Genomic DNA, 21,455 nt, shown 5'->3' with positions numbered 1-21,455 from the left:
CAGGAAACTCACAAACACCTCCCCTTAAATTCACAGGATCTTCATTGCTGTCAGATGGCCATCTAGCCTCTGTTTAAAAACCTCCAAGGAAGGAGAGCCCACCACCTCCTGAGGAAGCCTGCTCCACTGAGGAACTGCTTGAATGGTCAGGAAGTTAATCATAGAATCAGAGATGGAAGGGACCTCCAGGGTCATCTAGACCAACCCCCTGCACCTTGCAGGAAACTCACAAAGACCTCCCCCTAAATTCATACGATCTTCATTGCTGTCAGATGGCCATCTAGCCTCTGTTTAAAAACCTCCAAGGAAGGAGAGCCCGCCACCTCCCAAGGAAGCCTGTTCCACTGTGGAATCGCTCTAACGGTCAGGAAGTTCTTCCTAATGTTGAGCCGGAAACATTTAATTTCAACCTACCTTCCGGGGCCACAGAAAACAATTTCACCTCATCCTCTATAGGACAGCCAAGTGCTTGAAGATTTTGCTTTTCAAAACAACCTCTTCCACCCTTGAATATGGAAAGGACACTATATTGTTGTGGGTGGCCCATTCGTGTGGCATCAGAGGTGGGAAGGGGGGGTCTCTCCTCCAGATGTGGTAAGGACAGGCCTGTATCCTTTTGCCCCAGCATCTACTTCCACTCCTCCTGCAGTCCCCAGTTCTTGGACTGCCCAAGGCTGAAATCTGACCTCTCCTCCCAAGAATGGAAGCCCACAATGCCAGCTGGAACTCTGCCCACTCTCCCTGCCAGGGATAAAGTTACCTCTGCAGAGGTGGGGCATTCTTGCTGGGAAAGGGTTATAAATCCTAACAGGAGGCAGGTTTCACAGTGTCTGGAAATCCCTCCAGTTACCTCTCCTGCTTCCAATCATTCAAGAGAAGAAATAGCCTTGGCCGCCATCTGACCTGCAGCATGGCTCCCTATATAGCTCGTGTCTCTACCGGCACCTACGTGGGCTCAGAGACGAAAGACTGGATTTCACTCACCTTGGTGGGCACCAAGGGCAGCAGCCCCCCAAACTTGCCTTGACAATTTTGGACCGGACTTCTACTATGGAGCGGTAAGTCATGAGCAATGTTCCCTCTAAGCTACAGAGTCTTGTGAGCAAAAATTCTACTTTGTGAGCGACTGGCATGAAAGTTGTGAGCTGCTGCATCAGTGAGTGTGCTCGGGGGCCGTCCTTCCTGAGCTAAGGCAAAAAGGTGTGAGCTGGAGGCTAAAAATCTGTGAGCTCGCTCACACTAACTCAGCTTAGAGGGAAAACTTGTCATGAGTGGTCAGGGATCACAGCGCAGCTGAAGCTCTTGAGTTTTATGGGATGAAGTGCATTTAGCAAAGAATTCATTATTGGCTGTATGAGCAGTCAAACGGAAAACTGCCAGCAGCTGCCCTTTTATTTCAGTTTGGAGTTGGGGTTCCAAAAGCAAAGTGGGCAACTGTTTTTCTGTGGCCTGAGAGAGTTTGGTCCTGTGTTTCCGCTTGCAGCTGCTGGAATGGCCTTGGGTCAGCCATAGCTCTTGCAGGAGTTGTCCTTGAAAGGGCAGCTTCTGGGAAAGCTCTCTCAGCCCCACCTCCCTCACAGGGTGTCTGTTGTAGGGGAGGAAGGTAAAGGGGATTGTGACCACTCTGAGATTCAGAGTGAAGGGCAGGATATAAATCCAATATCATCTTCTTCCTCTTCCTTTTCTCTTCTTCCTCTTCTTCTTCCTCCTCCTCCTCTTCTTCCTCCTCCTTTTCCTCCTCTCCTTCTCCTCCTCCTTCTCCTCCTCTTCTTCTTCTTCTTCTTCTTCTTCTTCTTCTTCTTCTTCTTCTTCTTCTTCTTCTTCTTCTTCTTCTTCTTCTTCTTCTTCTTCTCTTCTTCTTCTTCTTCTTCTTCTTCTTCTTCTTCTTCTTCTTCTTCTTCTTCTTCTTCTTCTTCTTCTCTTCTTCTTCTTCTTCTTCTTCTTCTTCTTCTTCTTCTCCTTCTTCTTCTTCTTCTCCTCCTCCTCCTCCTCCTCCTCCTCCTCCTCCTCCTCCTCCTCCTCCTCCTCCTCCTCCTCCTCCTCCTCCTCCTCCTCCTCCTCCTCCTCCTCCTCCTCCTCCTCCTCCTCCTCCTCCTCCTCCTCCTCCTCCTCCTCCTCCTCCTCCTCCTCCTCCTCCTCCTCCTCCTCCTCCTCCTCCTCCTCCTCCTCCTCCTCCTCCTCCTCCTCCATCTAGGCTTTATGTCAAACTATTTCTGCACCCACCAGGACTTTCAAAAGCAGTGTTTGAGGTGGGTAAGGGAACTCTTTGGTTCAAAGGAGAAAATGCAAAACCCAGTGAAGCTAGTGAAAGCCCTTCGATACACGAAAGAGGCAGCGTTATTAGCTTGCTTGTTTATTTATATACCATTTCCTCCCCAATGGGAACCCAAAGTGGTTTACAATATTTTAAAAAAACACCCAGAGACATGGGGGAGGCTTCTGAGTGAGAAGCAGGTCTCTCTTGCTCTCTCCTTGCAGGTCTTCCCCCCAACTCAAGGCTAAAAATCCCCTGGTACACAGCTCTGGGCACCTCTAGTTTAGTGTAGTGGTTAAGTGTGCAGACTCTTACCTGGCAGAACCGGGTACGATTCCCCACTCCTCCACTTGCACCTGCTGGAATGGCCTTGGGTCAGCCATAGCTCTCGCAGGAGTTGTCCTTGAAAGTTGTCCTCTCTCACTGATGTGAGAGCCCTCTCAGGCCCACCCACCTAACAGGGTGTCTGTTGTGGGGGGAGAAGATATAGGAGATTGTAAGCCGCTCTGAGTCTCTGTCCTTGAAAGGGCAGCTGCTGTGAGAGCCCTATCAGCCCCACCCACCTCACAGGGTGTCTGTTGTGAGGGGAGAAGATATAGGAGATTGTAAGCCGCTCTGAGCCTCCGATTCAAAGAGAAGGGTGGGGTATAAATCTGCAGTCTTCTTCTTCTTCTTTGCCTTAAGCACCTGTAAGCAGAAGAGAAACAATCTCAACCAGACCCCAGTCAGATGATGCTAGCCATAGTGTGCAGGGTAACAAACTTTGATGAGCTTCAGATAATCATCCCCAGAATGAGCGGCAGGAATCGGAGCTGAGCAATTCACGTTTTGAATTTCCTCTGCTTTGTTCTGATGCCACAGGAACATAACTTCTTACCATGCCCCTACCCCATCCCATTTCAGGACAGCAAGTACAAAATTGCCTGCCACCAAGACCTGGGAGATATTTTGCTCATCAAGATCACCAAAAAACCTTTGCTGTGCTTTCAAAACAGCTGGTACTGCAACTTTGTCAAGGTGAAATCCCCACAGGGTAAGACCTACAATTTCCCAGTCTACCAGTGGATCGAAGGCAGCAACACCGTGGAGTTCAGAGAGGGGAAAGGTAAGGAGATTTGCTCCAAGGTCATCCCCCCATCCTTAAAAAAGTTGGTCAGTGTGTCCCTCTTGTAGGATTTCACTGCTTTACGCAACCAGAAATGACACAAAGTGTAGCTAGTAGAGGCAAAATTTGGCCTTGAATTAAGGGTTCTTTTGTATCAGTCTAGGTCTCCCCAAAGAGTAGACCACATTACCCTTGGTTATTAGATGTATGCATAATGTAACTCTTAAGCTGAAAATATACACCAAAAATCACTGTTCATATTATTAGTTCGGGTTTCCAGAATTAAGACCCTGGGATTCTTATTAAAATGAAACTACCTTCCATTCAAACCTGCATTGTTTTGAGTTTGCATGATCACCAAGCCAGAAGAACCAAGCACATGCACTCTCTGTGTTGTTCTTTGATTCTGCTTGTTTTCCCAGGCAATGGCATTCTTCCTTCCGACTGTATCCTAGCAAAGGTCCACAGTTCCCAGTCAATCATTTTTGCAGACAAGCTGCACGGACAGAATGTGTAGCATGTAGGCGTGCCTGTTTTCCTGTGATTCTGTTCATTTCCCAAGCAATGGCAACATTCCTTCCAATTGGATCTTGGCATGGGAGGTGCAACGAGCCCTTCTGGCCAATCACCTTTGCAGACAAAGTGCCTAGAGGGAATTTTTAAAGCAGCTGCTGGCAATGACCATTTTCCATTTGCAGTGCACATGTGCAAATGAGTTACTTATGGATGACTCAGTAAAACAGAGTTGGCTCAGATTCAGGGGGTCTTGAGAAGCGGTAGGGGGACAGTGTTCCATGCAATTTTGGTGGTGTTATGTGTCATGTGTAGATGACTGGGGAAGGCAATGGCAAACCACCCTGTAAAGTCTGCCGTGAAAACGCTGTGAAAGCAATGTCACCCCAGCGTCGGAAACGACTGGTGCTTGCACAGGGGACCTTTCCTTTAAGACCCCCATGATACAGAGTGTTAAAGCTGCAGTACTGAAGTCCTAAGCTCTGCTCACGACCTGAGTTCAATCCCCGGCGGAACTGAGTTTTTAGGTAGCCGGCTCAAGGTTGACTCAGTCTTCCATTCTTCCGAGGTCGGTAAAATGAGTACCCAGCTTGCTGGGGGGAAAGCGTAGATGACTGGGGAAGGCAATGGCAAACCACCCCGTAAAAAGTCTGCTGTGAAAACGTTGTGAAAGCAACATCACCCCAGAGGCAGAAAGGAGTGGTGCTTGCACAGGGGACCTTTCCTTTCCTTTTCCCTATGTGTCATGACTGTTGAGCAGGAGACCCTCAAACTGGCTGTTCAATGACAAGAACAGTGTCTGCAGTTAGATCAAGATGGGTCACCGTGTGAATCTGTCTGTAGCTGCGGGAAAAGAGCAAGAGTCTGGAAGGACCTAAAAGACGACCTAAACCTTGCTCTTTTCTTCTGCTACAGACAGATTAATACAGTGACCCGCCTTGCTCTACCTCCGTGAAAGGCTCTAGGTTAGCTGTACAGAATGGAAATCCACCCACCTTATGAAGAAACTTGCATGGGTGTCTGTGGGTTACATGCAAAAAAAACCGGGCCCAAAAATCTAGAACATGGAAACGCGGCATCCATACATAAGAACATAAGAGAAGCCGTTCCTCAAGGGATGAAAGCTCTGGCAGAAAGTATAAAGTACAGCTTTTTTATCAGTAAAGGGGGTGAACTCAGAGGCCATTTTGATATTCCTGCTTCAGTCTCAGCTATCAGAACAAGGCGTACAAGAGGGACTAACGGCATTCTTTTCTGTCTGGGGCAGTTTCCCTCTGTGTTGCTGCCAAGGAACAGTCTCATTGCATTTGCAAGTAAGCCAGGGCTTTTTTGGTAGAAAAAGCCCAGCGGGAACTTGTTTGCATCTTAGGCCACCCACCCCTGATGTAGCCAATCCTCCAAGAGCTTGGAATTCTAGCAGGGGCTTCTTTGCATATTAGGCCACCCACCCCTGATGTAGCCAATCCTCCAAGAGCTTGGAATTCTAGCAGGGGCTTCTTTGCATATTAGGCCACACACCCCTGATGTAGCCAATCCTCCAAGAGCTTGGAATTCTAGCAGGGGCTCCTTTGCATATTAGGCCACACACCCCTTGATGTAGCCAATCCTCCAAGAGCTTGGAATTCTAGCAGGAGCTCCTTTGCATATTAGGCCACACGCCCCTGATGTAGCCAATCCTCCAAGAGCTTGGAATTCTAGCAGGGGCTCCTTTGCATATTAGGCCACACGCCCCTGATGTAGCCAATCCTCCAAGAGCTTGGAATTCTAGCAGGGGCTCCTTTGCATATTAGGCCACACGCCCCTGATGTAGCCAATCCTCCAAGAGCTTGGAATTCTAGCAGGGGCTCCTTTGCATATTAGGCCACACACCCCTGATGTAGCCAATCCTCCAAGAGCTTGGAATTCTAGCAGGGGCTCCTTTGCATATTAGGCCACACGCCCCTGATGTAGCCAATCCTCCAAGAGCTTGGAATTCTAGCAGGAGCTCCTTTGCATATTAGGCCACACACCCCTGATGTAGCCAATCCTCCAAGAGCTTGGAATTCTAGCAGGAGCTCCTTTGCATATTAGGCCACACACCCCTGATGTAGCCAATCCTCCAAGAGCTTGGAATTCTAGCAGGGGCTCCTTTGCATATTAGGCCACACGCCCCTGATGTAGCCAATCCTCCTAGAGCTTGGAATTCTAGCATGGGCTCCTTTGCATATTAGGCCACACACCCCTGATGTAGCCAATCCTCCAAGAGCTTACAAGGCATTTTTTGGAGAGAGTTTCCGGGGGGGGGGGAGGAGGTATAACAAATAAATGGTAGATAACTCCCTGAATATATGAGCAATAAGCTTTGACTGGATCAAAGGAAGTAAAAGGAGCAACAGGTCAGGGGAATGTCAGATAAGCAGCTTTTTTCTGCAGAAAGTTCACAGGTGAGCCAGAAACAGAATACAGTCAGAAACACATATTTTTTTTTTACAGACCATTTCCTGGAATGAGAGGTCAGTAAGTAAACAGAGGATTCTGCAGAAAAACGAAAGGGAAAGGCATCCAAGAGGAATAATAGGCATGAGATGTTCCTGCCAAAATCTTCCTGCAGTGTGTGTGTGGGTTGTAGGTGTGTGGATTAAGGTCATTGCAATGGTTCTCGTGAACATAAGAACATAAGAGAAGTCATGTTGGATCAACAATACGCTGTGGCTAATAGCCACTAATGGACCTCTGCCATTAACTCTACCAGTAATGCTTCACCCAAAATGAAGCAATCATGGTAAATCTGGGGCCTCTACCTCCAAAAGTAGGGCTCCTGTGAGCCCCAGATATCCACAGCTCGGTTCTCCATTATACTCTATGCAGACTGGTCTCCATAGAGTATAATGGAGAACCCAACAAACATCCCCCTCCCTGCTTTCCGATAGCCCTGAAGTAGAGGGAGGGGTTCCAAACTTGATGATCCCCCCACCCCCAACTGAGAACTGGCAACGCTAGTCCCATAGCACCTTAAAGACTAACTGGAGTCCTGCTCTTTTCTACTGCTACAGCCCAACTAACATGGCGACCTATCTTGATCTATCTCTGTGGAATTGACTGGATTTAGCCCTACAGAACAGAAATCCACCAACCTTGTGAAGAAACTTGCATAGGTGTCTGCTGATCACTTGCACAAAGAAGAGTCCCAAAAATCTAGAGCAGGGGTGGCCAATGGTAGCTGTCCAGATGTTTTTTGCCTACAACTCCCATCAGCCCCAGCCAGCATGGCTGATGGCTGGGGCTGATGTGAGTTGTAGGCAAAAAACAACTGGAGAGCTACCATTGGCCACCCCTGATCTAGAGCATGAAACCACAGCATGGGTTTTTATCCCGTACCAGTAATGTCCTTTTGAGCAGACTTCAGAGGATGGTAGAAGACAAGAGGGCCTGGCGTAACTTTGTCCTTGGGGTTGCAAAGAGTCGGACTCAACTGTGTGGCTGAACGACAACAAAGTAATGTCCTAGCTGAAATGAAGCCCAGATCCAAAACTGCAATACATTTCTATCAATTTACACCTCTGGTGGTCATGGCTGTAGCCCGGGTGGGGGAATGGGCTGCAGCTCCTGTCCTGGAATACTGACTCACTCCAGAGATTATTTTCATTCCAAAGCCCCTGATCTCCCCTGGCCCCTTCTCCCCCTGTAGGGCTAACTGCTCCTGAAGACCCCCTCTCACAACACCGGAAGAAAGAACTGGAAGAGAAGCAGGAATGCTACAAGTGAGTATTGCTGCTTGAGGGCTCCAAAGAGTTTCCCCTCACTCCATGCTTGCAAGGACAGACACGACTCCTGGATTCACCATCCAAAGAAAATGAAAGTATCTGAGTGCAGATTTCCTAACGGTACTTATTGGCCTCTTCTGTGCAGGTGGAAAGAGTACGCCCCCGGAATGCCTCACTGTCTGGATGTCGACTCGACTTGTGACCTGGACACCAACTCCAAATTTGCTTTCACCAAATGCACTCTTTTTTTCTCACGTGCCACAATAACGTAAGTCGCACAAAGAAAGTACAAATGTGGTGACAGCACGTAAAGGGGGTACTATCTTCAAACCCATTACTGGGGTTATGGCGGTGTCAAGCACTGTCCACAGTCTCTGTGGAGCAGAGTGGCTAACAGAGGGTCCAGGAGCACTTTCCAGACCAACAGGAATTTCAGGGATTGAGTTTTCAAGACTCAAAGAGACTGATGAAAGGCGCTTTGACTCAAAAGCTCACGCCCTGAAAATGTTGTTGGTTTCTGTGGCTCACCTGGACTCATATCTAGATGTTCTACGGCAGACCAAACTGCATTAAGCAGAGCAGGAGTTACCCCAGCCTAAAGGTTAGTTGGCTCCCTAAGTGCTTTCTTCACTGTAGAAGCAGAAATTATTATGTATAGCAGGGGTGGCCAACGGTAGCTCTCCAGATGTTTTCACCTACAACTCCCATCAGCCCCAGCCAACATGGCTGATGGCTGGGGCTGATGGGAGTTATTGGCAAAAAACATCTGGAGAGATACTGTTGGCCATCCCTAATGTATACAATCCCTCTTCCTCGGAGAAAAAGTCAGGGAGCATTCCTTTTCATTTTGACTGTTGACCTCCCTGAGAGCCAGTTTAGTGTAGTGGTTAAGTCTGCGGAATCTTTATCTGGGAGAACTGGGTTTGATTCCCCACTCCTCCACTTGCAGCTGCTGTTATGTCCTTGGGTCAGCCATAGCTTTCGCAGGAGTTGTCCTTGAAAGGTCAGCTTTTGTGAGAGCCCTCTCAGCCCCACCCATCTCACAGGGTGTCTGTTGTGGGGGGAGAAGATATAGGAGATTGTAAGCTGCTCTGAGTCTCTGTGATAGTTCCCAGACCCGACAGTGTTTTATTGGGATTTTTAAAATACTTGTCTTCCAAACTTTGTTCCTTCTTGTCTTCTTTAGGGTGGTGGAACAGAGACTGAGAGGATACTCTACCAGCAAAAAGTCTTGGGAATCCTTGGATGACATCAAGAAGGTCTTCTGTTTCCACAGGAATGACATGATAGGTAAGACTAGAGGGGGATTCTATTAGAATGTCATTGGTGGCAGCACCCAGTCATGGCTCAACTTCCAGATTCAATAACATCTGGAACATGCTAGAATAGGGAAACTGTCTTAGGGAGCCCTAACTGGTTCCCAGCTCATCTTTGCTCTCTAATAGGAAACCCAATGGGAATAAGAGGCCCTGAGCCTGCTTCAGTAGGGAGGGCGGGATATAAAGGCTGAGAAAAGACGGGCATTCTGGGGCGACTCGGAAGCATCCCAAATAGGGTCAGCTCAAAATGAGCTGTCTCAACGCCTCCACACACTCACCCACTTGCTGCCCCCATCCCGTCTGTGCAGCAGCTCAGCACCGCCACACGGGAAGGCGCCCCAGAAGCTGGATTACATTTGTTTCCCTCAGCGGGCAAGCGCTCATGCACACAAGCACTCCAGCGCTCTAAATGGATTCATTAAAAAAACATCCTGGGCAAAGCTTGGGGTGTCTTGGCAGTTCCACACCGCCAAGACGCCTTGCTTGCGCATTTCCCTGTCCAGATGGTGGGGAGGCGACTGACGGCCAGTCAAAGATTAGCTACCTGTAGTGTATCGTGCTCCAGTTAAGCACCGCGCACCATGCTGGCAGAGGCGACTTGGGGGAATCCCCTGGTCACTCGACACAGCGCGCAAATGTACCCCGCCAATCAAGACCTGTGGCGGGAAGTTTGACTGGTCAGGATTGGTCTAGGCCAGCGAAGGGGCCGTTCCGGGTAGTGTGTATATAAAGCGGGTCCCGGCCCACGTTGCCCCATCTTGTTGTAATGTACCAGTTAATAAAGCATGCTGTCTTCAACACATCTCATCTCCGAGTACATTACACTGGCAACGAAGGTGGGATCTAGCTAGGAAGGCATCCTCCAGGGAACCTGACCTAGCCGAAGACGGGGAAGATGCAGAACTGCAAGAACCGAGATGCCCGCTGCCACCATGGCAAACACTAGTGTAACGACGGGCCATCTTGCCGAGTTCAACCCAGACCACCCGAGAGGTGGGAGACGTACACCGAGCGAGTTGACTGCTACTTGCGGGCCAACTTAATTACGAATGACAACCGGATGAGGGACGTCCTGTTGAGCGTTTGCGGTGAGGCAACCTTCGAGATCGCCCAAGGTCTCTCTGCACCAGCGAAACTCACCGAGAGGACATACGGGGAGGTCGTCAGACTCCTCACAGGGCATTTCGCACCTCAACCATCCATCGTGGCCCGCAGATTCCTCTTCCATAAGAGGGATCAGAAGTCCAGAGAGACGGCGGTGGTCTACCTGGCCGCTCTCCGACAAATCGCAGGAAACTGCGAGTTCGAGAAACGGGAGGAAGCAACGGGAGGAAGCACCCGGTTCGTCTGGGGCCTCCGAGATGAAAGGCTGCAGCAGAAGCTTTTCGCCAAGGACGAGCTCACGCTTCAACAAGCCTTCAACGAGGCAACGGCCTTCGAGAGGGCCTCCAGAGCGTACAGCCACCCATGTGGAGAGGCAGTCCACCAAGAAGAAATGGCGCCGGGGGACCGAGATGAGGAAGAAGCTTTCCAACTCCGGCGGCCACAAAGAACGGACCCAAGAGCCCCCACGAGGCAACGAGTGACGGAGAGGGCCCCCACCACCAAGTGCGCCAGCTGCGGCGACCCCCATGAGAGAAGGGACTGTCCATACCGCAACATGGACTGTCGCAGCTGTGGAAAGACAGGCCACATCGCTCGGGCTTGCCGGGCCAAGAACAGTCGCCGGCAACCGTCAGCGCATCACGACTCTACAGAGGCTCACACGACGGCGTCCACCAGCCTGCAGGTATTAAACTTGCCCCTCTCAGCCCCTGACAAGGTCAAAATGTCAGTCCTCATCGAGGGCAACCCCTGCGTAATGGAAGTGGACTCGGGTTCCTCCATCTCCATTATCGCAGAGGAAACCCTAAAGAGACTGTGTCCCCGCCGCCGCCTCCAAATGAGGCCGGCGAACTTCGTACTGAGGGACTTTCAAAAGAACCCGGTACACATTGTGGGCTGGGCCCAGGTGCGAGTAGAAAGAGGGAACTTCAGGGGACCCCTAGATATTCTGGTGATCAAGCGTCAACTTACCACCCTATTGGGGCTGGCCTGGTTCCAACCACTGGGGATCCAGTTGGTGGGGGTGGAGCACGTGCAGGCCAGTGATTTCGAAGATGTCTGCCGGGAGTTCCCAGTGGTTTTTGACGGGTCCCTGGGAAGTTACAAAGATCCGCCCATCACCCTACCGATCGATCCCATGGTCCGGCCGATCCGGCTCAGGCGAGGCGCGTCCCGTTCACTTTAAAACCCAAGATAGAGGTGGAACTGGACCGCCTCACAGCCCAGGGCATCTTAGAACCAGTGGCGTATGCTGCATGGGAGACCCCCATAGTAACGCCGGTTAAACCCAACGGGGACGTGAGAATCTGCGCTGACTACAAGTGCACGATAAACAAAGCACTCCGGGACAACCCATACCCAGTCCCGGTGGTCAGCCACGTCCTAGCAGCCCTTGCAGGGTCCCGGGTGTTTGGGAAGCTGGACTTAGCTCAAGCATACCAGCAACTACCGGTCGACGCTAAGACAGCGGAGGTTCAGATGATTGTGACCCACAGGGGGGCATTTAGGGTCAAACGGTTGCAGTTCGGGGTTAGCGTAGCTCCGGGGATCTTCCAGAGCATAATGGACTCTGTTTTTAAAGGGATCCCCGGAGTACAGCCCTTCTTCGACGATGTTTTAATCGCCGCCCCCGATGCAGGAGAGTTCAGCTGCCGCCTGCGAGAGGTCCTCCGTCGCTTCCAAGCGGCAGGGCTGAAAGTTAAAAAGGAGAAATGCTTGATAGGAGTTCCGCGGGTGGAGTTCCTGGGCTTCGCCGTGGACACGGCGGGAATTCACCCGACAGCTGACAAGACCAGGGCCATTGTCCAGGCCCTGGTACCCACATGCAAGGCGGAGCTACAGAGTTTTTTGGGCTTGTTGAACTTTTATCATTCGTTCCTGCCCCACAAAGCTGCTGTAGCGGAACCGCTACACAGGTTGCTGGACAAACAAGCCCCGTGGGTTTGGGGCAAGTGCCAAGCCGCGGCGTTCCAAGCGGTAAAGGACCTCCTTGTCTCAAATGCGGTGCTCCACCACTTTGATGAAGCCCTGCCGCTGGTCCTGGCGTGCGACGCCTCCCCCTATGGGGTGGGTGCAGTCCTGGGGCACCAACTCCCAGACAGGAGGGAGGTGCCGGTCGCATACTACTCAAGGACTCTAACCCCGGTGGAGCGGAACTACGCTCAAATTGATAAGGAGGCCTTGGCAATCGTGGTGGGGGTACACAAATTCAATGATTACTTGTATGGCAGGCGCTTCACCATAGCAACGGGCCATAAGCCACTCCTGGGCCTCCTTGCCCCCGACCACCAGACCCCACAAATCTTGTCCCAGCGGGTGTTGAGGTGGAACCAATTCCTCAACTCTTACTCCTACACCCTGGTGCACCGCCCAGGCAAGGCCATGGGACACACTGATGCCCTCAGCCGCCTGCCGCTCCCCTCAATGGATCCGGATCCCGCCCCGGCACAGCAGGTGATGCTCATTGAGTCCCTACCCGAGCAACCGCTCCATGCTGCCGAGGTGGCTCGGGCCACAGGCAGGGACCGCATCCTCGCCAGGGTTCGGGACTGGGTGGGAAGGGGGTTGCCTGCAGGCAGGGTAGACACTGAGTTCAGGCCATTCGCGGCACGCAGGGACGAACTATCCATGCACAAGGGTTGCTTACTCTGGGGCAGCAGGGTGGTGGTCCCCCCCCCCCCCCATGCGCAAGCAAGTTTTAAACACCCTACACGAAACCCACCCCGGAATTGTGAGAATGAAAGCCCTGGCCCGCAGCTACGTATGGTGGCCAGGCATGGACGAGGAGATCGAGGGGTGGGTGAGAAGGTGCCAACCGTGCCAGGAGTCCCGGCCCGATCCGCCTAGCGCACCTGCCCACCGCTGGGAGTCCAACCGGCGGCCGTGGTCCCACCTACATTTAGATTTTGCCAGGCCATACCAGGGCCAAATATTCTTTGTCCTGGTTGATGCCTACACTAAATGGTTGGAGGTGATCCCCGTGGCATCTACATCCACTGCAGCGGCAGTCAGGGCTTTGCGGAGGGTTTTTTGTACACACGGGATCCCAGACACCTTAGTCACTGATAACGGGACAGCGTTCACGTCCCGGGAATTCCGGGAGTTTACCAGGTCACTCGACACAGCGCACAAATGTGCCCCGCCAATCAAGACCTGTGGCGGGAAGTTTGACTGGCCAGGATTGGTCTGGGACAGCAAAGGGGCTGTTCCGGGTAGTGTGTATATAAAGCGGGTGTCGGCCCGCATTGCCCCATCTTGTTGTAATGTACCAGTTAATAAAGCATGCTGTCTTCAACACATCTCGTCTCCGAGTACATTACACTACCACTTTGGAAGTGGTAGCTTTTTGAGCTGGTCTCAGGCACCTGGAGGACAGGGTGAGGACAGAAAGAGGACAGTCGGCAGATGTTGCTGTCTGTACAGATTTTTGGGGTAGACTTCAGAGGCGTCTCTGAGTCGACCCAAAGTGCCGGTTTGTAATCAGCCAAATAGAACTAGCTAACTAAATAAAAATAAAATAAATAAAGCTTAGGAATCCAGTTTGCTACTCTCCCTCTTATAACATACTAGAAATCACTTTGATCCCTGCCAAATCCAGAAGTCTTGATTCCCTGTCCTCTTAACACTGATCAAGAGAGTCCTTTGTGACTTCACATGATTCCTTTGTCCTGTACTCCCTAAAAGGATTCTGTCCAGTTGAATCCACCGTGGATCTTTTGTCTTCCAGATTATGTCACAGAACACTGGAAGGAAGACGCCTTCTTTGGCTACCAGTTCCTGAATGGACTGAATCCAAACGTCATCCGGAAATGCACAAAGATCCCACCTAATTTCCCCGTTACTCAAGAGATGGTGGTCAGGTCCCTGGGCAAGGGCACCACTTTAGCGGAAGAGCTGAAGGTAAGAAATTTGGAATTGTGGCCCATGTGGGTGGGTGTGTTTGTGTGCATTCTGGAAAGATACATTTGTGCACTGCACAATTTTCCCCAGTGGCTTTCCGGAAAATCCAATATGGCTGCTCCCCGGCAGCAACATAGAGGCAGCTGCCTCACTTGGGGGGAAATGCCTTCTTAGTCTCTCTTGCCTGCCTCGCTCTGCTGCCTGATGCTGAAACAGGATGCTGAATGGCTTACAAGCCACTCTCTCTTCCCAGGGAGTTCTTGTCTCCATGGTTTCCCGCAGGAGCCCTGAGCTTCCACTTGCGGGGGAGAGGGGGCCATCTGAACATTCAGCACTGATCCTTCCTCGGAGGGGACATTAGTGTGTAATTCAACAACCTGGCTTTGAGCCCCACCGGAAGTGCCTGGAGTTATAGAAAGAGGGATGAGAAGAAAGGAGCAGCCTCACAGGAGAACGCTCTAATTTGTCAGCAGAGTTCGGGTGCAGCAGAGCGACCAAGTTTTTGCAAGACTGTGGACCAGTCACAGGACTTTAAACATCTATCCTCTAATTAATTGTTGTATTCTTTTTGCTAAGAAACCTGAAAGGTTAATATGCAATTAAAGGGCCAAACATTAAAAACAAACTGTAAAATAAATCATATGCCAAAATGCATGTATTTATTGTAGAAAGCTAAAACCATTTAAGGGCCCATCATTTATTTATTTATTTATGTATTACATTTGATTTATATCCCGCCCTCTCCGCAAGCGGACTCAGGGCGGCTCACAGTATCTACACAATTAAACCAGTACAATATATAAAACCATAATTTAACATTTTCAGTTTAAAAAACATTACAATTAAAATTATTAAAACCATTTTAAAGTGCTGAATCCCTACATTATAGCGGCATTAGAATTCCAAACAGTGATCACCGGCGTTCTGTGTGATGTCCGGTGGAAGCCATCTTCGTCAAGCATTGAAGGCCTGCTTGAACAACTCGGTCTTACAGGCCCTGCGGAACGCAGACAGATCCCGCAGGGCCCGTATGGCTTCTGGAAGTGCATTCCAGAGTTCTGGTGCTGCCACCGAAAAAGCCCTAGATCTTGTCACGCATAGCCTGGCTTCTTTTGGTCCGGGGACCGAGAGTAGGTTTTTTGCCCCTGAACGCAGTGCTCTCTGGGGGATATGCGGAGAAAGGCGGTCCCGTAGATATGCAGGTCCCTGACCATAAAGGGCTTTAAAGGTCAATACCAACACCTTGAAGCGAACTCGGAACACAACAGGTAGCCAGTGCAGCTCTTTCAGCACTGGCTGAATGTGCTCCCATCGTGGCAGCCTCATCAGCAGCCATGCCGCAGCATTCTGCACTAGCTGTAGTCTCCGGGTTTGCGTCAAGGGTAGCCCCATGTAGAGAGCATTACAGTAATCTATTCTTGAGGTGACCGTAGCATGGATTACCATCGCTAAATCGTTGTGCTCCAGAAAAGGAGCCAGCTGCCGTGCCCGCCGAAGATGAAAAAAGGCAGATCTAACAGTGGCTGCTACCTGGGCCTCCATTGTAAGGGAGGACTCAAGGAGCACGCCTAAACTCCTGGCCTTAGGGACCGGTGTTAATGGCACCCCGTCAAGAGTCGGCAGATGGATCTCTCCCCTTGGACCTCTATCCTATGATAGGACCTCTATCCTATCATAAGCCTCTATCCTATGTACAATCATAAAACCACAATGAGAACCCACTCAACTTGACCTGATGTGTGTTGGCATGTAACTCTTGGCACATAGGCTCTGACCTTACACCTACCTTGATCAATTCTGGACCATGTGGCATACAATAAGACGCTGGATGCAATATGTATGCCCTTGATTAGGACATAAAGCTGTAGAATAAGAGGCCTCAAGAATATCTTTAAGCCTTTGTCACTTCATTAAATTTCCTTGAGTTCCAGCATTGTTCTATTGTTTTATAGTATTATTTATTATGAGCCAATATGTGTACTTACCTTTCTGACCTCTGAAGAAGACCAGTTTAGGTTGAAACGTATCAGATCAAGTTGAGTGGGTTCCCACTGTGGTTTTATGATTGTACAAAGGATAGAGGCTTATGACGGGCCCTTAAATGGTTTTAGCTTTCTACAATAAATACACGTATGTTGGTATATGATTTATTTTACAGTTTGTTTTTAATGTTTGGCCCTTTAATTGCATATTAACCTTTCCGGTTTCTTTCTCCAGTTTTTGGGTTAAGTTTCTTTCCCCTCTTTGTTTTTCCTTTATTCTTTATGCTGCCGTGGGAATTTGATGGGAAGGAGGGATACAAATGTTTCTGACAAATAACATCAGGATCGTATTGTGAGGAAGCCTATTCCCACCCCACGCAAGTTTCCCCTTCCACCCCTCTCCTCTGCAGAAAGGGACCATCTACATTGCCGACTACAAAATTCTGGATGGGATCACGGCTGGCCAGAATAACAAGCTCCAGCAGTACATCGCGGCTCCCCTCTGCCTGCTGCACCTCACACCGCAGGAGGAACTCCTTCCCCTGGCCATCCAGGTAAGGGGCCAGAACTGTATGAGACTCTCGGGGGCCCTGGTTTGAGAGCTCGTTCAGTCGGCAGTGATCTTTCCGAGTGTTTCCAGGGAAGGGGTCTGAAACCACATGGGAAAGGCAGACTGTATGAACCTCCACAGGAGGAAACTGCTTTGCAAGGGTCACCAAACTTTTAGAGTCCTTTGAGAAACTGAACAAGCATGTAGACAATGGTCACCCCAGTAGAAATTATTACATTGGACTTTCGAGAGACTTTTGACAAGGTACCTCACCAAAGTATCTTATTTATTTATTTATTTATTTATTTAATCGAATTTATATCCCGCCCTCCCCTAACAGGCTCAGGGTGGCTAACAACAGTTAAAAACTACATAGAATATTAAAAAGCAATATACAAAAAATCTATTCCACACATTTTTAACCATAAAATCCAAGATGCACGTCGATGTTTCTGAATATCTGTATTTGTCCAATGGGATTGTCAGTGCTGTTGGGCATTTGCTACCTCCCCGTTGAAGGCAAGCTTAAATAGTTTGGACTTGCAATCCCAGCGGAACTCTATAAGCTGGTTGTTATTTCACAGCACTTAAGTATTATTTATTTATTTATGTATCAGATTTATATCCCGCCTCCCCCGACAGGCTCAGAGCGGCTAACAACAGTTTAAAAACATTAGCAATTTACAAACATATTAAAATATAAAAAAACATTTCCATACATATTAAAAATCCAAGATGGCAGTCTTCTGATTTCCATTATATTAGTTCAGTGAGATTGTCGGTGCTGAAGGTAATAGCCACCTCCCCCTAACCATTAAAGGTGAGTTTAAATAGTTCGGTCTTACAGGCCCTGCGGAACTGTGGCAGGTCCCGCAAGGCCCTGATGTTTTCAGGGAGGGCTTTCCACAAAGTAGGGGCTATTGCAGAGAACGTTCTGGCTCTAGTGCTGGTCAATTGAGCTTCTTTCGGTCCAGGGATCTTAAGGAGATTTTGCGACCCTGGACATAGTGCCCTCTGGGGTACGTATGTGGTACGTATTATTATACTTTACCCACCTTGTCCAATATTAGCAGTCAAGGGATAAGAAGAAGGAAGCAAAGAGCAGGAATAAATGGACAGTTCTCACAATGGAAGGTTAGGTGTTTAATTTATCCATAAATGATCTGGAATGAGGGGTGGGGTGTATACCGGGGACTATGCTGACATGATGCAAACCTGCTTCAATTCTGCAAGAGCCTTCAGATCACCTTCCTTGATTAGCTAAGTCACCAGTTTTGTGCCATTAGTCTACTGGTGGCCTCCCAGAGTCCAATCAAACCCTGATAAACTGAAATGTTGGTTGCTGTCAGACCTCAGACTGCTGACACTCCGTTGATGTTTTTAATTGCAAAGGGGAGGGGGAACAGCACTCTCCCGCCTTTCACTGGGAAAAAAAAGATTCCATTCCAATGCCTATAAAGAAGATAACTCAGATAAGAGTTTTCACAACAGTCACAAGGAAGGGTGTCAGAAGCAGAGTTTTCAACACAAACATAAGACATTTTTATCCTTGGTTGGCACTCATTCACTGTAGCAGTAGGAGAAGAAAATAAATGAAAGAAGGATTTGTTTTAAATGTCAAACTGCCAACCATTGTCTGTCATTTCCCTGCCACAGCAGTCTATGCAGAGGTACACATATTCAGAAAAGAACTACTTTTTGGAGACCTGGTAAAAGAGAACCACTTTGCTACATGGGCTTGAGATTCAGAGGAGTTGGAGAGGAGAGGGAGGAGGAGGAATGTTTTCCACTTGATTTTGCTGGTGTCATGTTTAATGACTGCTGCCTGTAAAGCCCTTGAATTGGCTGTACATGGAAAAGAATGGTGCCTGCAATGCAGGTGTCCACAAAAGGGTCCTGAACCTCTAGAATTAGGGGTGGGCATGAGCTGAACCACAAAGCAAAATTCGTCACAAATTTGCCCTGCTCATGGTTCATGAACCAAAATCCATGACAGGTGTACCATCATGAACTTCCACGACTTTTAAAACTGTTCGTGGTGGTTCACAGACTGAGCAGAAAGCAGGTGTCAAGCCCCGATATTCCAAATAATGAGATCCTTTGTTATTTCAAATAGATGCATTTATTAGAAATCAGGTAGTGCTTCACTGACATGGTCAGTGAAAATACTAACAAAGTACCAGCTACACATTCACTTTATAGGATAACATAAACTGTTAGTAAATGGTGGCAACATTCAAATCTAAAGTTTACCAGGTTAACATAACAGAATAAGTCCACACTACAAAGCATTCTACCAGGGACCTGTGAATAGATAAGAACTCTGAGAACTATGGAGGGTGACCTCTCCCATTCCACAGCAGACACAATAGGAACCATCTTGGGAAATAAACAAGAGCATGTCAGGTTGCCAGGCCAGCTAAGCAGTAAATAACAAAAGGCCTTGAGCAGTAAATAAGAAGAAAAATGGAGGGGCTTGACAGCAGGGTTTAAAGGGACTCTGAGTCCCTTTAAACCCCTGCTTTCTGCTCCCTGCCACTCAGTTGTTGCTTACTTGTGTAGACTGCTCCCTGCCATTGAGCTCTATTCGGGCTTTCTACTGTATTTGGGGTTTCTACAAACCTTGTTGATTTATTTTTTAAAATTAAAAATTTATTGAATTTCATTTATATGGAAAGGGGAAGGGAAGGTTTTACAGGGGATTTGGGAAAAACAGGGTTGGAGTATGCGGACAGAAAACCTTTCTTAATTACATTTTCTTTCTCATTTCATCTGATTCAAACATCACTCAGTCTATATATCATTTACAATTGGTATTTTCTGTTTTGTCTCTTATAACATTTCTACTCTCTAGAATTCTTACTTTGACTTACAACTACGCATTTCCTGAAATTGCTTCATCTTATTCAGTACTCATTCCTTATTTTATGCATTCTTTATGTACAAACATGTTATTTCTTAGGGTCACAATTTCCACACATATACTGCACCCAACCAATCATACAATGGGTGCCAAATCTTATTGTTGTCTTGTATATTTCCTTCTTGTAATTTTGCAGAGAACAAGTCTATTTCAGCTGTTTCTAAGCGTTGTTTAGGTATTTTTTGTGTTTTCCACCGTTTTGCATATATTATTCTTGCTGCAGTTACAGCATGGATCAAGAATATAATTATCAGTTTGGGAAGCGAATCTTGGCAAATATTTAACAAGTACATCTCAGATTTATGCTGAATTAGACCATTGGTCCATCAAGGTTCAAGGGTTTGGAATATTTTCCTGTGAAGAAAGGCTGAAACGCTTGGGGCTCTTTAGCTTGGGTCTCATTTGGAATACTGTGTGCAATTCTGATCACTGCACCCCAAAAAGGATATTATAACATTGGAAAAAGTCCAGAAAAGGGCAACTAGAATGATTAAAGGTTTGGAACACTTTCCTATGAAGAAAGGTTAAAACGCTTGGGGCTCTTTAGCTTGGAGAAACGTCAACTGCGGGGTGACATGATAGAGATTTACAAGATTATGCATGGGATGGAGAAAGTAGAGAAAGAAGTACTTTTCTCTCTTTCTCACAATACAAGAACTCGTAGGCATTCAATGAAATTGCTGAGCAGTCGGGTTAGAAAGGATAAAAGGAGGTACTTCTTCACCCAAAGGGTGATTAACATGTGGAATTCACTGCCACAGGAGGTGGTGGCGGTTACAAGCATAGCCAGCTTCAAGAGGGGGTTAGATAAAAATTTGGAGCAGAGGTCCATCAGTGGCTATTAGCCACAATGTGTATATATATATATAAAATTTTTGGCCACTGTGTGACACAGAGTGTTGGACTGGATGGGCCATTGGCCTGATCCAACATGGCTTCTCTTATGTTCTTATGTTATGTAAATTAGCCTTTAAAAATTTTTGTAGACAACTTTGAATTTGTTTCCAATAACTTTTCGCTTACATGAATAGCGAAATTTCCAATAACTTTTTGCTAACTTTTAGCAAAAAGTTACAAAGCCTGTTTAAACGGACTGCAGTCCTTTTAAACAGATTTACTGGTGGCCATAAACCACAAGCCTGTTTGGTTCAAATGGAAGCCTCCTGTTATGTTCATGTTTTGGCCAGAAACCATTAATTGAAATATGCCCATTCCTATCCAGAACACAAAAACATGGCACATTTCTAACATGAACCACTAATGTATTATGTGGCATGAAGCAATCACAGTAACCCCCCCAAAACCAAGATTCAAAATTGTAACAAAATTTTATTGGTGCTCTATTCATCCAAATATATTTGTTTTTTGTTGCAATTATTTTACCAAGTTCTCATTTGGGTTGCCTCCTGTTCCCACAGCTCAGTCAGACCCCAGGCCCAGAGACCCCCATCTTCCTGCCCAGTGACTCTGAATGGGACTGGATCCTGGCCAAGACCTGGGTGCGCAACTCCCACTTCCATGTACACCAGGCTGTGGCCCACCTGCTCCGGACACACCTGTTGGCAGAAGTCTTTGCCCTGGCAACCCTCCGCCACTTGCCCGGGTGCCACCCGCTCTACAAGGTGAGACTGAGGCAAGGGAGGAGTTGTGCTTCTAACCTCAAAAAGGAAAAAATACAGAAGGCAAAATCAGCCAAGAATTTCCAGTGAATTGGTGAACACATGAAGCTGCCTTATACTGAATTAGACCATTGGTCCATCAAGGTCAATATATTGTCTACTACTACTGGTAGGAGCTCTACAGTGACTCCAGCAGATCTGGGGATTGAATTTGGGACCTTCTGCATGCACACAAGATGCTCTACCACTGAGCCATGGCCCTTTTCAAATTAATTTAGGTGGGGTAAAACCAGACAGATCCCATACTTCTCACATTTCATGGCACTTTAGACCTTGTTGCTTGCTGATTCTGTAGTAGAGCATCTGTTTAACACACAGATAGATAGCCCCAGGTTCAATCCCACCTCCACTTAAAGGGAAGGTTGTAGGCTTGCCAATCCCCA

At 48.2% G+C, this 21,455-nt stretch overlaps 1 protein-coding gene across 1 annotated transcript in view; it reads left to right on the top strand.

The window, feature by feature from the left end:
- The first annotated feature begins 864 nt into the window (after positions 1 to 864).
- The window catches only part of LOC132584883 (polyunsaturated fatty acid lipoxygenase ALOX15B-like), a 32,285-nt gene continuing 11,694 nt past the window's right edge, over positions 865 to 21,455 (top strand). The window contains 9 exon segments of the mRNA XM_060256844.1: positions 865 to 1,009; positions 1,011 to 1,058; positions 3,158 to 3,359; positions 7,540 to 7,612; positions 7,761 to 7,883; positions 8,802 to 8,905; positions 13,766 to 13,938; positions 16,331 to 16,474; positions 20,812 to 21,015. Of these exon segments, the coding sequence (XP_060112827.1) occupies positions 911 to 1,009; positions 1,011 to 1,058; positions 3,158 to 3,359; positions 7,540 to 7,612; positions 7,761 to 7,883; positions 8,802 to 8,905; positions 13,766 to 13,938; positions 16,331 to 16,474; positions 20,812 to 21,015 (1,170 nt within the window). The 5' untranslated portion in view covers positions 865 to 910.

Source organism: Heteronotia binoei, chromosome 15, assembly GCF_032191835.1.
Source record: "Heteronotia binoei isolate CCM8104 ecotype False Entrance Well chromosome 15, APGP_CSIRO_Hbin_v1, whole genome shotgun sequence".
NCBI lineage: Eukaryota > Metazoa > Chordata > Lepidosauria > Squamata > Gekkonidae > Heteronotia > Heteronotia binoei.
This window is presented reverse-complemented; position numbering and strand designations above follow the sequence as displayed.